This window comes from Myripristis murdjan, chromosome 8, assembly GCF_902150065.1.
Source record: "Myripristis murdjan chromosome 8, fMyrMur1.1, whole genome shotgun sequence".
NCBI classification, from domain to species: Eukaryota; Metazoa; Chordata; class Actinopteri; order Holocentriformes; family Holocentridae; genus Myripristis; species Myripristis murdjan.
In genome coordinates, this window is record NC_043987.1 from 33700049 (window position 1) to 33715650 (window position 15602).

Consider the following 15602-nt stretch of genomic DNA (forward strand, 5'->3'; position numbering starts at 1 on the left):
TCCCGACATTCTTCATGAAGTTCAATTTTGTTTGGCAGTATTTTTGTTTTCTTATTCACCGGTTCGGACATGTCTGCAGATGCAAGCAGTCAATTCACAACAATGCACAACAATGAAACAGTTTTACTGGCTGATGTACAGTACACTGTATGTATTTGAATTGTGTGACGTCATATTTGATTGGATTAAAAATGTAATTATACAACACGTAGATCCGACCGAGCAATCTGATTGGTCAATCAGATGTTTAGAATGTGCTCAAATGAGCAATTGAGCACGGCTAGCCGTGCTCAAATGAAAAAAACCTCTTCACTGAAAATATTACTCCGCCCGGCAATGTTATTGCCCGAGTCTGTGTGGTTTCCATGGCAACAAGAAACGTTTCACTGGAAACCCGCATCAAAAGCCGCTGTCAACTTTGTTAGTCTACATATTGGACCGTTTTGTTGTCAATTTTGATTTATTTGGCGACCTAAGTTTGGATAAACGGCTGAACGAGGAAGACAAGACAGAAGAGAAAAAGGAGAGATACGCGAGAGTGACGAGTGAAGAGCTGGATCAGCTGGAGAGGTCAGGAAATGAAGCTGGTACGGCCCGGTCAGCGTCTTGGGCCGTCAAATGTCTACAAGACTACCTGACAAACACCGGGCAGACAGCTGATTTCTCACCTGTAAAGAAAGAAGAGCTAAACCAGATCCTCCGTGAATTTTATGGAGCTTTAATTTCTACAATAGAGAATGAAATGCGGAGTCAGCACCACGGACAGTAGGCTACCTGTAAGATTTTCCACGGAGATGTGCGGCTATAGCTTTTTTCTTGTTATTAATGTGTTAATGTTATCAGTTATTAATTAGCCTATTAATCGTTATTAATTTGTTTAGTCTTTATGAGTTGCCTAGGCCATTGATTGAATTAATTTGTCAATTTGTTTGCATCTGTACACTGAAGTGAACATTTAATAAAGCAACACATCTGTGAAAACTGTCGTCTTTATTTCAGAGGTAAATTGATAACAGCCTGATAAGGTGATTAGCAAAAGCCCCTGAAAGATGGGGTTGAAATTATATAGCCTAACTCTGTTCAGCCTTAATGTTACTGCTTAGGCCTACTGTTACTTTTGCTGCTTAGCCACATTAATCGGAGCTGACGTTAAACTGGAGTGACACACCGCCAGCTGAAATAAAACATCTGCCGGTGAGTTTATGAAAAGATTGTTTGTTGTGGTGCCGACACTGGAAAGCAGTAGCCTATATTTAAATATAGCCTAACTGTTCATATAACATGGTTGTAGATAGACTAAAGATCAGCTATGCTGCTGAGTCGCTGTCACGGCACCTGTTAGATTAAAAATGACTGAGAAGTCGGCAGAAGTATAACTATCAGTCCATGAAAAAAATATTTTTTTCCCAGCGGATATTCTAGTAACAACATGATTGAGCTATCAGAGCAGTTTTTTTGCTATCTATCTGTGGTATTTATTCAGTTTTGGGAAATCACGATGTCTAGAAAACATGGTAAGTCCAAGTTGGCTGGCTGACAGGGACTAGTTAACGTCAGATCTCTCAGATCTCCACTGAAACGGAGAGAATAGGCCTACTAGCAAAAAAAAACTTTTACATTTTGGCAGCGAAATGCCCACAGTATGAATACATTTTGATTATACATTTTATTTTGTTGGTAATAGTTGTATAATCGCATTATTACACGAGAGGGTGTGCTTGACCGTTATTATTGTCACTTCAGCGATGCTAACGGAACTCGGCGCAAGCGCCTCGTTCCTGGCCGCATCACTGTCGTGACAATAATAACGGTCAAGCACACCCTCTCGTGTAATAATGCTTAAATATTCCTCTTCTCTTGTTTTATGTTTATGTACTACGGAGCCGCGGAGGGGCCATTGAGAGAAAAATAAAACACACCAGGCTACGTTGTACTACATTGTGCAATAGGGCGTTTCCGGCGCCAGTGTTCTATAGTAAATGTGAATTCATAAGCAAATACATGTGTATGAGGTTAAATTCATGTGTGAACAAAAACAAATATTAAATAATACAGCTAATTCATTCTGTATTAATAACTTATGGTTTACAAGACAAACATTTCATTTACAGAGGTTTAAATATATTATATATATATATATATATATATATATATATATATATATATATATATATATTATATTTCATGCTAAGGTTAAAGAGGTAAAAAGAAGACACATAGGCCTATGTAGGCTATATATTATTACTAGTATATTAGTAGTCTATATTATACTGAATGTTTATTCATTGTTTTATGTTTTGTGTGCTGTATGTCAACAGTTCTCACGTTAAGGAATAAACCCCTAATCAGTAGACTTAAAGGACTGTTGTGCTGTCATCATTCACGTTACAACGGAGGGAGGCACAATTATCCATATCTGCCGACCCAGACCACACCTATTTTTCTGAGGCCCCACCTCTAGTATACTAATAAAAGCAAATGGAAAACATTTTTAAACAATGTAAAGTGGGATCAAAAGCTCTCTCTCTCTCTCTCTCTCTCTCTCTCTCTCTCTCTCTCTCTCTCTCTCTCGTCACTTTCACTTTCATTTGTGGTGTGACGCAGATCGTTTCAACACCAAAAGGTAAACAGCTCTGTATATCACGGCTCACAGTGTATTAAGTTTATTTAGTGCTCTGTGTATTTTACTGACTTTATCGCAGAGCAGATATTTTTCGGGATCCTATAATGTTTCCATCTCGTTTTGGTTTATTTCCGTCACTTTTAAGAGGAAGTCAACTCCGCGGTTAGGTATCTGTCTTGCTGACACCCGCTCATCAGCTTTAAACAACGCTCTTCTGACTGTTTCATGTACTACTAGTTTTAGTGATTGTTTAATGTGTCCGTTTTCTAATGAAAGTGTAATAATAATAATAATAATAATAATAATAATAACAGCAAAATAGATACACAATAAAACATCTAGCAGGAGGCTTTGTAACAGGGCAAGAATTAAAAAAAAAGTATAAATTTATTAAAATATGTTTCAAACCATAATCGACATTAAATTTGGCAGCAAGAAGGGTTGTGAGACGTGTTGCACATGATGACGCTCTGTCAGCAGTGTTCCTGATAGAGACAAGCTTACGAACAGGAAATGTGCAAACCCAGAACATGAAAACCAAAACAATCTAATCAGAGATACCGATTTTCCAAATGACCAATAAAAACTAATATCGTTGCTGCTGCTTCTGTTGTTGTTTTATTTCCTCTTGCGATGATACCGCTGACAAAAATCCCTTGCTCTAATAAAAGCTGGTGTGTTTTTGTGGTCAGGGTTCACAGGCGTTGAAACAGCTGGAGGAAGTGACGACTGTGAGTCAGTTTCCTGTTCCAAACTGCCGTTTCATGTATTTTATGAAACTTCATGTTCAAATCATGTCATTTTATTGAAGTGCCCTTTTGCTATTTTCTTTTAAAATTCTGTAAAATGTCGTTGTTTTTCGATGTCTGTTGTTTGTTGCGTCGCTCGTTACCAGAGTCTGACTGCCGTGTCCCTCGCTGACAGCTGTGATTTTTTTTTTTTTTCCTTTTTGATTTTCAAATAAACAACGCACTGGAGCCCCCTTGTGGTGATAATTAATGTTGCTACGGACCGGCAAGTTTTAGAAAGCGCAAGGGCGACTACAACAACTACTACTTCTGCTACTGCTTTTACTACAACAACAATAATAACAATAACAACAGCAATAATGACAATGATACATTACAATACATTGTCACTCTATCAATGAATTTTAATGCCAAAACAACTTTCAGAAAGTATCTGGATGTGATTTTAATGATCACGCGTACAAATGACTGAGTGGAAGTGCATCATATGATCCGGACTTTTCTCTGGTGTTTCTGTGTTTCCTGTAAAGACGCACACAAAGGAAAACTGACAGCAAACCATCAGTGACGTTAAAACACCTGACTGAGCTGATCTGGATGTGAATTCAGCAGAGAAGCAGCTTCCAAGGTAAAATGATCAATGTTTGATGAATGTAGTGTCTTATGTGTAAAGACCATATGGGGGAGATATGAACGGGGCTAGTTTTCTGCTTTTTCTCAAGGCATAAACATTCCTTCTGTCTGAAAAAAAAAAAAAAAAAAGTGTATTTATGGAAAGACCAGGTTTTCCATTTTTGATTTGATGTAATCTGACCTTTTAACGCCAAGTAAAACACCGAGGCTGAGGTGTACTATACTTTCTATAGTACATCTTTAGTCTTTAGTCTTTAGTCTTTAGTGTCCGATGCCAAAAAGAAAAAAAAAAAATGCAATCAGCATGTAATTTGATGCTTATGGTTATGTACAGTATTATGTTTATGTCAGCTGAGTCTGAGTTGTCCTCACTTAAATCAGCCCTTTGCAATTTTTGCAGAGTGCAGCTTATTAAAAAAAAAAGGTAATTATGACAAAAATCTAAAGGCAGACCCAGTTAATTTGCCCTTTTTTTTTTGCTGCTTTAATACCTGCTGCTCATAACGTTTTTTTTTTTTTTTAAAGGGCTCCAAAACGTTGAGCTCTTAGCTTCAACCTGGGGTCTGAAGCTCAGCCACTTCTGCATCTCTGCGAATGTTAAATTGTTTTTATCATGGCTTTCATTTTTTATTTGTTGTTTTCTTTTTCTTTTCTTTTCTTTCTTTCTTTCTTTCTTTTTTTGTTTGTTTGTTTGTTTGTTTGTTTGTTTTAAAGGGCGTACTTGGATTGCATGCCTACTTTTGCAGTGGTCAGATCAGAGTTCTGCTAAAGTACATGCCTGCCACCTAGTGGAGAGAGACAATAGCTTCCTGTTATAGGGACTGACAGCTCATAAATGTTGCTGGCTGAAATCCAGCACGTGTCATCCTGCGCTCTCACTTCTACATTCAGTGAAACCTGTTGTGTGTGTGTGTGTGTGTGTGTGTGTGTGTGTGTGTGTGTGTGTGTGTGTGTGTGTGTGAAGGTGTTCGCTCCACTATGAATGAGCCTGAGGAGAGAGAGGAGGGGCTCCCTGCCTCTAAAAGCTCTCGGTCTGGACAACATGACAGCCGGATCAAAGCTAAGAGGTAAGACGAGGATCTCTGACTGTCCATGACTGCTCTCCATCCCAGAGCACATCATTACAGCAGCATTTTCACAATAAAAGCTCCGTCTGTGTTGTGTTGAAGCTGATAACTGATGATGAAAACCAATCACTACACATGCAAAAACATATATTTTAAATGGTGGTGACCCTTCATCTACTAGAGCCGGGCAGAACAGACCGGACTCCCCTGTTTCCGGCTGTGTGTCCATGAAGAGTGACCACTCAATGGATGCTATCCTTCATTTTAAAGGCGACATGTAAGTTTTATTTATTTATTTATATTTGAAAATGTATGGTTTCAAAACATACATAAACCCATTTATACCAATGGACCCAATACAGCCGCTTTCTCTTAGTCTTGGTCATTGCGACGGGATCAGAGACGGGACCGCAAAAGTCAGAATTTAAGATGGATGTCTCTCTCAGAGGGATCTGGTCCTTCATACTCTGTTGATGTCATCGTGATGTCACTATATAATTCCTGTCCATGACTGTTCTCCATCCCAGAGCAAATCATTACAGCAGCATTTTCACAGTAAAAGCTCTGTCTGTGTTGTGTTGAAGCTCAGTCCAGCAGGAGAGAACACACTCCCGTGAACCTGAGCCAGAACCGGAACCAGAACCTGAGCCTGAACCCAGCTGTGTGTCCATTAAGAGTGACCAGTCTATTGTTCAATCCTTAAACTTCAGAGATGGAAACCTCTCCACTGAGCACAGGTGAAAATGTATAAAACTGATGATGAAAACCAATCACTACGCATACAAAAACATGTATGTTAAATGGTGGTGACCCTTCATCTACTAGAGCCGGGCAGAACAGACCGGACCCCCCTGTTTCCGGCTGTGTGTCCATGAAGAGTGACCACTCAATGGATGCTATCCTTCATTTTAAAGGCGACATGTAAGTTGTTTTTTTTTTTTTTTTTTTTTTAAATATTTGTTTGTTTGTTTATTTATTTATTTGTTTATTCTTGAAATTTATGATTTTGTTTTACATTGTGTGTTTTCTTTTTTTTTTATTTTTAAATTTCAATTTATTAAAGAATTGTTTTCCCTGTATTATGCATTTACTGCATGCTCTTTTTAATACATAATTGAATACATTTCAAAACACACATTAACCCATTTATACCAGTGGACCCAATACAGTCGCTGTCTCCTACTCTTGGCCATTGAGACGGGATCAGAGACGGGACTCCCCTCACAGTCTGCTGTCAAAACCATGCCTCTCTAATATTATTAATATTATTACCTCCCTTGTATTCTCTATCGTTTCTAGAAAGCCCAGACTCCCCTAAACCCAGCTGTGTGTCGATGAAAAGTGACTGGTTGAGGGATATTTTATTTTTTATTTGTTTAACCTTTATTTACCCAGGGTTGCACCTCTCCTGCTCCACTTTCACTCAGTTCTGCACATTCACACCTGGAAGCTGCCCAGTCAACCTGCCCTCACTCCCAGGTCGTCAAACATGGCAGCCTGGTCACGCCCCTTTCCTGTTTCATACGACACCAAAAGGCACGCTCGGGCATCAGGATGAGTCAGTTCAACATATCTTAAAATTTAGTGGATGGATTGCCATGCAATTTTTGCTGAGTGCACGTATACTTCCTTTAGAATAAACCCCGCTGATCTTGGGCAATCCATGTCGCAGTCCATCACCGTGTGTAATTTGAACTGTAACAGGACATTTTGAGAGTGCATTCTGAATTTTAACGTGTGTCCATGAGGACTGACTGGGTGTCTTTATAACTTCAAAGATGGTCACTTCTTTTTTGAGTAAAGGTAAGAATTTAAGGTGGATGTCTCTCACAGGGATCTGATCCTTTATACTCTGTTGATATCATCATGATGTCAGTATATGATTCCTGTCCACCTGCACCTGTTGAAATTTTTCCCTTTTTTCCTCACAGTCAAATTGAGTCCCATCCCGCAGGAATCCCACTGTGTCTACAGAACCAAATACTTTGTCTTTTTCTCTGCAGAGTTTGTCAAGAGAGCTCAGAGGTTCCCCTTGGACAGTCTGCCGAGGAGTACCAAACAGAGCTGACCTCTATATTTATGGTATTTACAGCGCGCGCACACACACGCACACATTTCAAGGTCTGGGCTGGTCCTTTAATAAATACCTGTTTTCTGTAAGAAGTCAGTTGTTGTGCCATCCTTTTATATGTTTCAGTCTTCTGGTTCAGCCATATTTGTTGAGGCCGTAACATATTTTGGGGCTCGTCTGGGGATATGAATGGATATGGGTGTATTCCATGATTGAAAAGGAGGCTGTTGCCCTTTTCTCAGCCCTTAAACATTTTGAAGTCAGTGTTGGTTAATATACCTACTATTGTGTATACTGATCACAACCTCCTTGTCCTTTTTAATTAAACGTGGAATTCAAATCAGGGACTAATGGCCTGGGCACTCCTCATGCAAGAGGAGTAATAAGAGAACAAAGAGACTAATGGACTCTCAGTGAATAACTTATGGATCTAATGTGTTCTACAAATTAAAAATGAAATCTAAACTTTTATTTGTTCAATACCAGAAACTTGAGCAAGATATTACCATTTTTGTGAAGACTGAGCTGGAAAGGTCATTGAAGATTCTTCGGGGTTACCCAAAACACCAAGAGAAACAGACTGAAGAGGAGGACGTGGTGAACAGTGAAGAGGAAGAACAGAAAATGAGATGCAGAGAGGCTTTACTGCAAATCACATTGCAGTTCCTGAGGAACATGAAGCAGGGAAAGCTGGCTGACCGTCTGCAGAGCAGTAAGAGGCTTCAACAGATTTCACGTAATTGAAAGAGTAAATGTTCAGCAAATTGGGAGATGCCAATATTTGTTGGAAATGCCGAAAATTAAACATTTTTTATGTATTTAATTACAATTTGGAATGTAAATAATAACAATCTTCCTGTATTTTCTGATAAAATGTGAGTAAAATTGCCGAACACAGTAGAGTACATTAAAAACACCACCACAACATCTGCACACACAGTCAGGATCTATTTGTTAAACACTAATAACATGAATATGCTTTATATGTAATAGAGAGGAAACATCACCAGTAAAGAACGCCATTTCTCATCTGACACATTTTGTTTGCTGCTTGTTCATTCAGAAACTCCTGCTGCAGTGTGCCAACATAAACTCAAATCTCATCTAAAGGAGAGTTTTGAGTGTGTGTTTGAGGGGATTGCTAAAGCAGGAAAACCAACACCACTGAATCAGATCTACACAGAGCTGTACATCACAGAGGGAGAGAGTGGAGAGCTCAATGAGGAACATGAGGTCAGATGGATTGAAACAGCATCCAGGAGACCGGTGAGACCAGAAACACCAATCAAATGTGAAGATATCTTTAAACCCTTACCTGGAAGAGATCGACCAATCAGAACAGTGATGACAAAGGGAGTGGCTGGCATTGGGAAAACAGTCTTAACACAGAAGTTCACTCTGGACTGGGCTGAACACAAAGCCAACCAGCATGTCCACTTCACATTTCCATTCACTTTCAGAGAGCTGAATCTGCTGAGAGGGAAAAGGTTTACCTTGGTGGAACTTCTTCATCTCTTCTTCCCTGAGACCAAAGAAGCAGGAATCAGCAGGTTTGAGCAGTTCCAGGTTGTGTTGATCTTTGACGGTCTGGATGAGTGTCGACTTCCTCTGGACTTCAACAACAACCAGATCCTGACTGATGTTACAGAGTCCACCTCGGTGGACGTTCTTCTGACAAACCTCATCAAGGGGAAACTGCTTCCCTCTGCTCACCTCTGGATAACCTCACGACCTGCAGCAGCCAATCAGATCCCTCCTGAGTGTGTTGGCATGGTGACAGAGGTGAGAGGCTTCACTGACCCACAGAAGGAGGAATACTTCAGGAGGAGATTCAGAGATGAGGAGCAGGCCAGCAGAATCATCTCCCACATCAAGACGTCACAAAGCCTCCACATCATGTGCCACATCCCAGTCTTCTGCTGGATCACTGCTACAGTTCTGGAGGACGTGTTGAAAACCAGTGAGGGAGGAGACCTGCCCAAGACCCTGACTGAGATGTACATCCACCTCCTGGTGGTTCAGTCCAAAGTGCAGAACGTCAAGTATCATGGGAGAGCTGAGACAGATCCAGTCTGGACTCCAGAGACCAGGGAGATGATCCTGTCTCTGGGAAAACTGGCTTTTGAGCAGCTGGAGAAAGGCAACCTGATCTTCTATGAAGCAGACCTGGCAGAGTGTGGCATTGATATCAGAGCAGCCTCAGTGTACTCAGGAGTGTTCACACAGATCTTTAAAGAGGAACGTGGACTGTACCAGGACAAGGTTTTCTGCTTCGTCCATCTGAGCCTTCAGGAGTTTCTGGCTGCTGTTTATGTCTTTCTGACCTTCATCAACTCTGGTATCAATCTTTTACTAGAAGAACGGATAACGTCCTCACCATCCATGGTAACAAGAGATGAATCTAATATTCAGCACCTTTACCAGAGTGCTGTCGACATGGCGTTACAGAGTCCTAATGGACATCTGGATTTGTTCCTGCGCTTCCTCCTGGGTCTTTCACTGGAAACCAGTCAGACTCTTCTGCAAGGCCTGCTGACACAGACAGGAAGTGGCTCACAGACCAGTCAAGAAACAGTACACTACGTCAAAGACAAGATCAGGGAGAATCCCTCTCCAGAGAGAAGCATCAACCTGTTCCACTGTCTGAATGAGCTGAATGACCATTCTCTAGTGGAGGAGATCCAACAGTTCCTGAGATCAGGAAGTCTCTCCAGAGCCAAATTCTCTCCTGCTCAGTGGTCAGCTCTGGTCTTCATCTTACTGACATCAGAGAAGGATCTGGACGTGTTTGATCTGAAGAAATACTCTGCTTCAGAGGAGGCTCTTCTGAGGCTGCTGCCAGTGGTCAAAGCCTCCAGGAAATCTGTGTAGGTGTACAGATATATCAACAGATTAAAATGATTGAATGCAATCTGTTTTTTCACAGGAGGGAAAATTGTAATATTTTCAAAGTTTTTTTTTTTCTGATTTCAGAGTGAATGGCTGTAATCTGTCAGAGAGAAGCTGTGAAGCTCTAGCATCAGTTCTCAGCTCCCAGTCCTCTAGTCTGAGAGAGCTGGACCTGAGTAACAACAATCTGCAGGACTCAGGAGTGAAGCTGCTCTCTGCTGGACTGAGGAGTCCACAATGTAGACTGGAAAGTCTCAGGTAAGGTCAATATATTATGTTTCTCAATTCCTTTTAAGATTTTTTTTTCCCACACCATGGTCGGAAAAATAAAAACATTTTTGCCAGGTTAGTATTCCCTGGTTTGCAGTTTGTTATAATTTTCTCTTCAGAATTTTTCACTGCAATGAAACGAAAGTTTGGAATTTTTCCATAATGTATTTTATTCTGATCCAAATTTTAGCAATGACCGAAGTTCTTAAGGTCTTCATCAGAGAACTCCTGTCCAAAGACAATGCTGGACTGAGAGCCCACACTGCAGATAGCCAGCAGAAACTCATCAACCGGTTTGCTGCTGCTTGCAGTAACTTTGGACAAAAACTCTATTGGAAAACCAATATCATGGCTCAGGTTGCTATTGACTCTCCCTCCATATCCACTGACAACTACATCCATGAAGCTGTAGACTTCCAGACCTATCTTGGTTCCAGCAAGTCTTGGAACTTGCGGGAACTTGTGTATGTATTGTGATGATTGATTGCTTTGGAAGATGGGCTCCAGTTAGGCACCTTTTTTATCAAGCCAGTCTTCATTCTTCTGTCTGCTTACCAAACTAATGGTTAATGTTAATAGCTGTGCTGTAGGTGTGCCATAAATGGACTGTGATAAGTTGAGTGTGACCTACAAGGGAAGTCTGGCAGAGGTAATGCTAGGTTGATGTTTTTGTTTTACATGGTGTATCTTTTGAGGGCACAGTCTGACCTTGCTGGGTAGCAAAGACCAGTCGGTTGTCACAGACATCATTGTGGTAACTCTTTGTGGGGAAGACTGAACTGAGGAGTACTCTACTGATGACAAGATCCAGTGAGTGCCAGCAATGGGATGGGTTGAGGAGGAGATTGAGGCTGGAACAAACACCTTTCAGGGCCCCATATAAGTTGGGTGTGGCTGCCAGACACAGCTGTGGTAGGCACTGGTCATAGTTGGGGCACTACACAGTAGTGGGTTGCAGCAGGGAGGAGGTTCTTTTTACCTGTTACACAAACAGAATTTATTTTTTGCAGAAAGCAGTGTGATAAAATTTTGCCATGGGGAATTCAAAGTGTTTAACCATACATATACATACATCTTCATTAAGGCTGAGTGGCTGTAAGCTGTCAGAGAGAAGCTGTGAAGCTCTAGCGTCAGTTCTCAGCTCCCAGTCCTCCAGTCTGAGAGAGCTGGACCTGAGCAACAATGACATGCAGGACTCAGGAGTGGAGCTGCTCTCTGATGGACTGGAGAGTCCACACTGCAGACTGGAGGCTCTCAGGTATTGTTCAACCTGTTAAACAGATATCCAATAAATTGTGCTTTATAGTCGCAGTTTCATTCATGATGTTTTTACATGGTTTTTAAACAAGTTGTGACACAAATTGTTCAAACAGTTCTTGCAATCAAATTTCTGGCCAATGTGAATTACATTACTTGAGAATTTTTCATTATTTCATTTTTCATCAATTCATTCCACGTCTGTTGCAGAGATATAAATGTTAGAATGGGCTTACAAGATTGGTCAGGAAACTGAGCCAAGAAGATTTTAATTGAAATCTCTGAGCAGATCCACTGTATCTGTGGTCTAGCTGTTCTGGTATGGTTATGCATGTGTGTTTCCAGGCTGTCAGGCTGTCTGGTCACAGAGGAGGGCTGTGCTGCTCTGGCCTCAGCTCTGAGCTCCAACCCCTCCCATCTGAGAGAGCTGGACCTGAGCTACAATCATCCAGGAGCCTCAGGAGTGAAGCTGCTCTCTGCTGGACGGGAGAGTCCAGCCTGGAGACTGGACAAGCTCAGGTATGGAGAGGAAAAGTCTCATACAAGGCCGAGGGCTGACACACATTTTCTGTCACAATGAAATTATGAGGAATTTTCCACATATCTGAAGACGTTTCATGTCTCAACCAAGAAGCTTCTTCAGTTCTGACAGACTGCTGTGGAGTCCCCACTGGCCAGGCGTCCCAAACAATTGTCCACCGACCCCAACAACAGTCATCACAACACTAACAAGCCAACAAACTGGATAAAGTCCCCAATCCCTGTCAGAACTGAAGAAGCTTCTGAAATGTCTTACAGAATCAACAAATGAATCCAGCTGACCTCAGTTCAATTCTATGTGGAGAACCATGACCTGGATGACTGAGAGCCTCCACAGACATATGAGGATTTTTGTTTCATATTTAGCAGTGAAGATGCATGACGTCTTATGGCAAAACAGTTAGAAGAAAGGTTATGACGGTGCCTATAGCCAGATAGAACATGCTGATCTGACTGTCACTTCCCACCTCACAGTGTGGACTACGATGGAGTGCAGATGCTGAAACCAGGCCTGAGGAAGTGTAAGTGTGTATTCAGTTTCATTTATAAAAACGAAGCATCACAAATTCCACTTCTACTGCCTTGAAACCTCAAAACTTGAACTTGCATGTGCACCATGGGATGTGGCATACCTCCTGCCGCCGGTAGGGGCGGGCGTCATATTGGTGGGTAGTAACAAATGACCTGTGTGGTTGTGTGGGTTGTTGATTTATTCATTTTAATCCTAGTTTGAAAAAAAAAAAAAAAGATGCTGACAACTTTGTCATCATGAAGCTTTTAAGAAATTAACAGCTTGTGCATTACTAAATTAATAAATATGAGTCAGTGGTTAGTTCTGTTGGATCTACTATGTTGTGTTGTGTCCTGTCCATCAGATGCCTGTGAACCCAGACTGGACCCAAACACAGCACACAGCAAGCTCCGCCTGTCTGAGGACAACAGCAAGGTGACAGCAGTGGGAGAGAAGCTGCAATATCCTGACCACCCAGAGAGGTTTACCTACTGGGAGCAGGTCCTGTGCAGAGATGGTCTGACCGGCCGCTGCTACTGGGAGGTCGAGAGGAAAGGAATGGTTCATATAGGGGTGGCATACAGAGGAATCAGCAGGAGAGGGACGGGTGATGACTGCTGGCTCGGATATAATGACAAGTCGTGGAGTCTCGACTGCTGTGGCGATTGTTACTCTGCCTGGCACAACAACAGAGATACAGTCATCCACGTCTCCTCCTCTGACGCCGACAGAGTAGGAGTGTATCTGGACTGGCCCGCCGGCTCTCTGTCCTTCTACAGAGTCTCCTCTGACACACTGATCCACCTCCACACTTTCAGCTCCACATTCACTGAGCCTCTGTACCCTGCCTTCGGCTTTGGGTTCGTCTGTGGCTCCTCGGTGTCTCTGTGTCCGATACAGGAGTGAGAGTCGCCTCAATTCTGGTGCAATGAAGAGCTTGTGCCATGGCGATGCTGTGATCACTACACAGACATGCTGGGATCTGCTATATGCAGTCCATTGAGATGCATCCAACCTTACATCTACACACACCTTACCTAATGTGTGCAGACCACGAGTGCATTTGCAATATATGTTTTACAAACACTCTAAACATACCAAGATTATTATAATTCACTAAAACCAAACTAAAGCAAAAGCGTTTTAGTTAACTGAAATAAAAATACAAACTAGACTTTAGAAAAAAATGAAAATTTACTAAAATGATGCTAACAAAACTAACATGTGTTAAGCGTTGCTGTTGGTCAGTTTGGTGAAATGTGTGAGCACAACTAACTCTGAAACAAATAAAAACTCAACTAAAACTAAACAACTTTAAGGAATTAAAAACTAAACTGAAACCAGCAAAGCCCACTCTAGAAGCATACTGACAGTAAATTGAATTAAAAAATAAAAATTCAATTAAAAAAAAAAATAATAAAATAAATATAACTAATGACTAATACAAAACTGTGAAATCTCTGAGCCATAGCAGGCAAGCCAAACAGTCCGCCCCATCTTGGCTTCAAGGTTGTGTGTGTGTGTGTGTGTGTGTGTGTGTGTGTGTGTTTTATGACTGACAGTTTAAGGTGTCTCTCTTTTAGAGTTGTTACTATACTATGCATCAAATAGATCATTATTATTACTGTTACTATTGTTTTTGTATTATTGTTGTTTGCCTATACCCTTTTTTAATGTTTTTCTACCTTCCTTTATTGTTTACTCTGTAAAGCACTTTGAGCTGCACATCCTATTTGAAAGCCGATTTATACATTTATTACCTTCAGAGTTGTGCATTTCAGATTCAGATTCAGATTCAGAAAGCTTTATTGTCTGTCGTAACAGAAACATTTCTTCGACGTTGCTCAGCATATAAAAACAGCAGGGTTAGGGTTACAATACACTGACTGCAGATTTCAAAAACCATTTATAATCATTCAGTACATTCAGTATCATTTTTTTAACATTAAATTTGCGTGTATAGGCCTACATTTAATTATATTGCATTTAAAATTGATCACATTAATCAATCCAGATAAATCCAAAAAAAAAGTAGCCTGTGTTCACTATGTAGAGGGCTCCAAATACCCACCTACAACCTGCAATTTGCAGAAAAAGTTTCGAGATTGCAGAAAAAAATAAAAACAAATTGCAATTTTGCAGGCAAATAAATCCAGGTAATTTTGTCCTTTTTCACCCAATCTGGCTTTTAATAGGTCCAATAAAGATGGTTATAAACAGTTTTCAGTTTTCAGTGTGATTCCTTCTTAATAAAATCTGCGAATACCCGCAGCTAGCTAAATCTAATGCTCACATTTTTATATTTTAATTTTTTTTTAATTTTTTTTTTTTTAAAGTCTTTTTAACTCTTTTTACTGGACTTAACACCAGAATTGAAGATGTCTCAGCTAATGGCAACATATATACTCAAGCAAACATACATACATTAAAAAAAAACAAGTTATGCTATTAAGACTTGAGCACAAACCTGTATGATTTAATTTAGGCTCAGTAATTTTTGTATAGCGGCTTTTATGGCCTGCAAAGCACTTTTTGAATGAATTAAACTGACACATCTTTAACATTTATTTTATTGTATTTTATTATTAACTGTTAGAGCATTTTTGGTGTGCTTTTCGCTCTCGTCATTCTACTGTTGAGATCATCTGTTACTGACTTGTTTTTCACATTTTCAACTGTTTGCTGGACGGTTTTCCTCTTTCAGACAGTGACTGAGCAGCTGCCGATAGATAAGGTCAATCACAAATGAACAGACTGCTTGTTTGTTAATAAAGCATGTAAACTAAATATCTCTCTCTGCTTTTGTCTCGTGGTTTGGACTGGTTTGGACTTTAATACCGAAATTATCTTATCAAGGCTGCTGATTCATATTTATTTATACCAGTTACAAAGCTTTCAGTTTCCCTAATGTCAGAAGTCAGACGGTACTCATACCATGTTGGAGCAGGTGCATCAAAGGCTCAGAGTAGAGGAGAGGTTGGCATGCAATTTG

The 15602-nt window shown here is 40.6% G+C and overlaps 1 protein-coding gene across 1 annotated transcript; it reads left to right on the forward strand.

The window, feature by feature from the left end:
• Positions 1–2542: 2542 nt before the first annotated feature.
• LOC115363494 (NLR family CARD domain-containing protein 3-like) lies at positions 2543–14897 on the forward strand. Its single transcript, XM_030057747.1, has 12 exons — positions 2543–2623; positions 3903–4000; positions 4970–5072; positions 5254–5349; positions 5898–5993; positions 7076–7154; positions 7630–7855; positions 8222–10010; positions 11387–11560; positions 11905–12078; positions 12574–12620; positions 12975–14897. Exons 3-12 carry the CDS (start codon positions 4984–4986, stop codon positions 13514–13516), a joined length of 3312 nt encoding a protein of 1103 aa, XP_029913607.1. The 5' UTR covers positions 2543–2623; positions 3903–4000; positions 4970–4983; the 3' UTR covers positions 13517–14897.
• Positions 14898–15602: the final 705 nt, after the last annotated feature.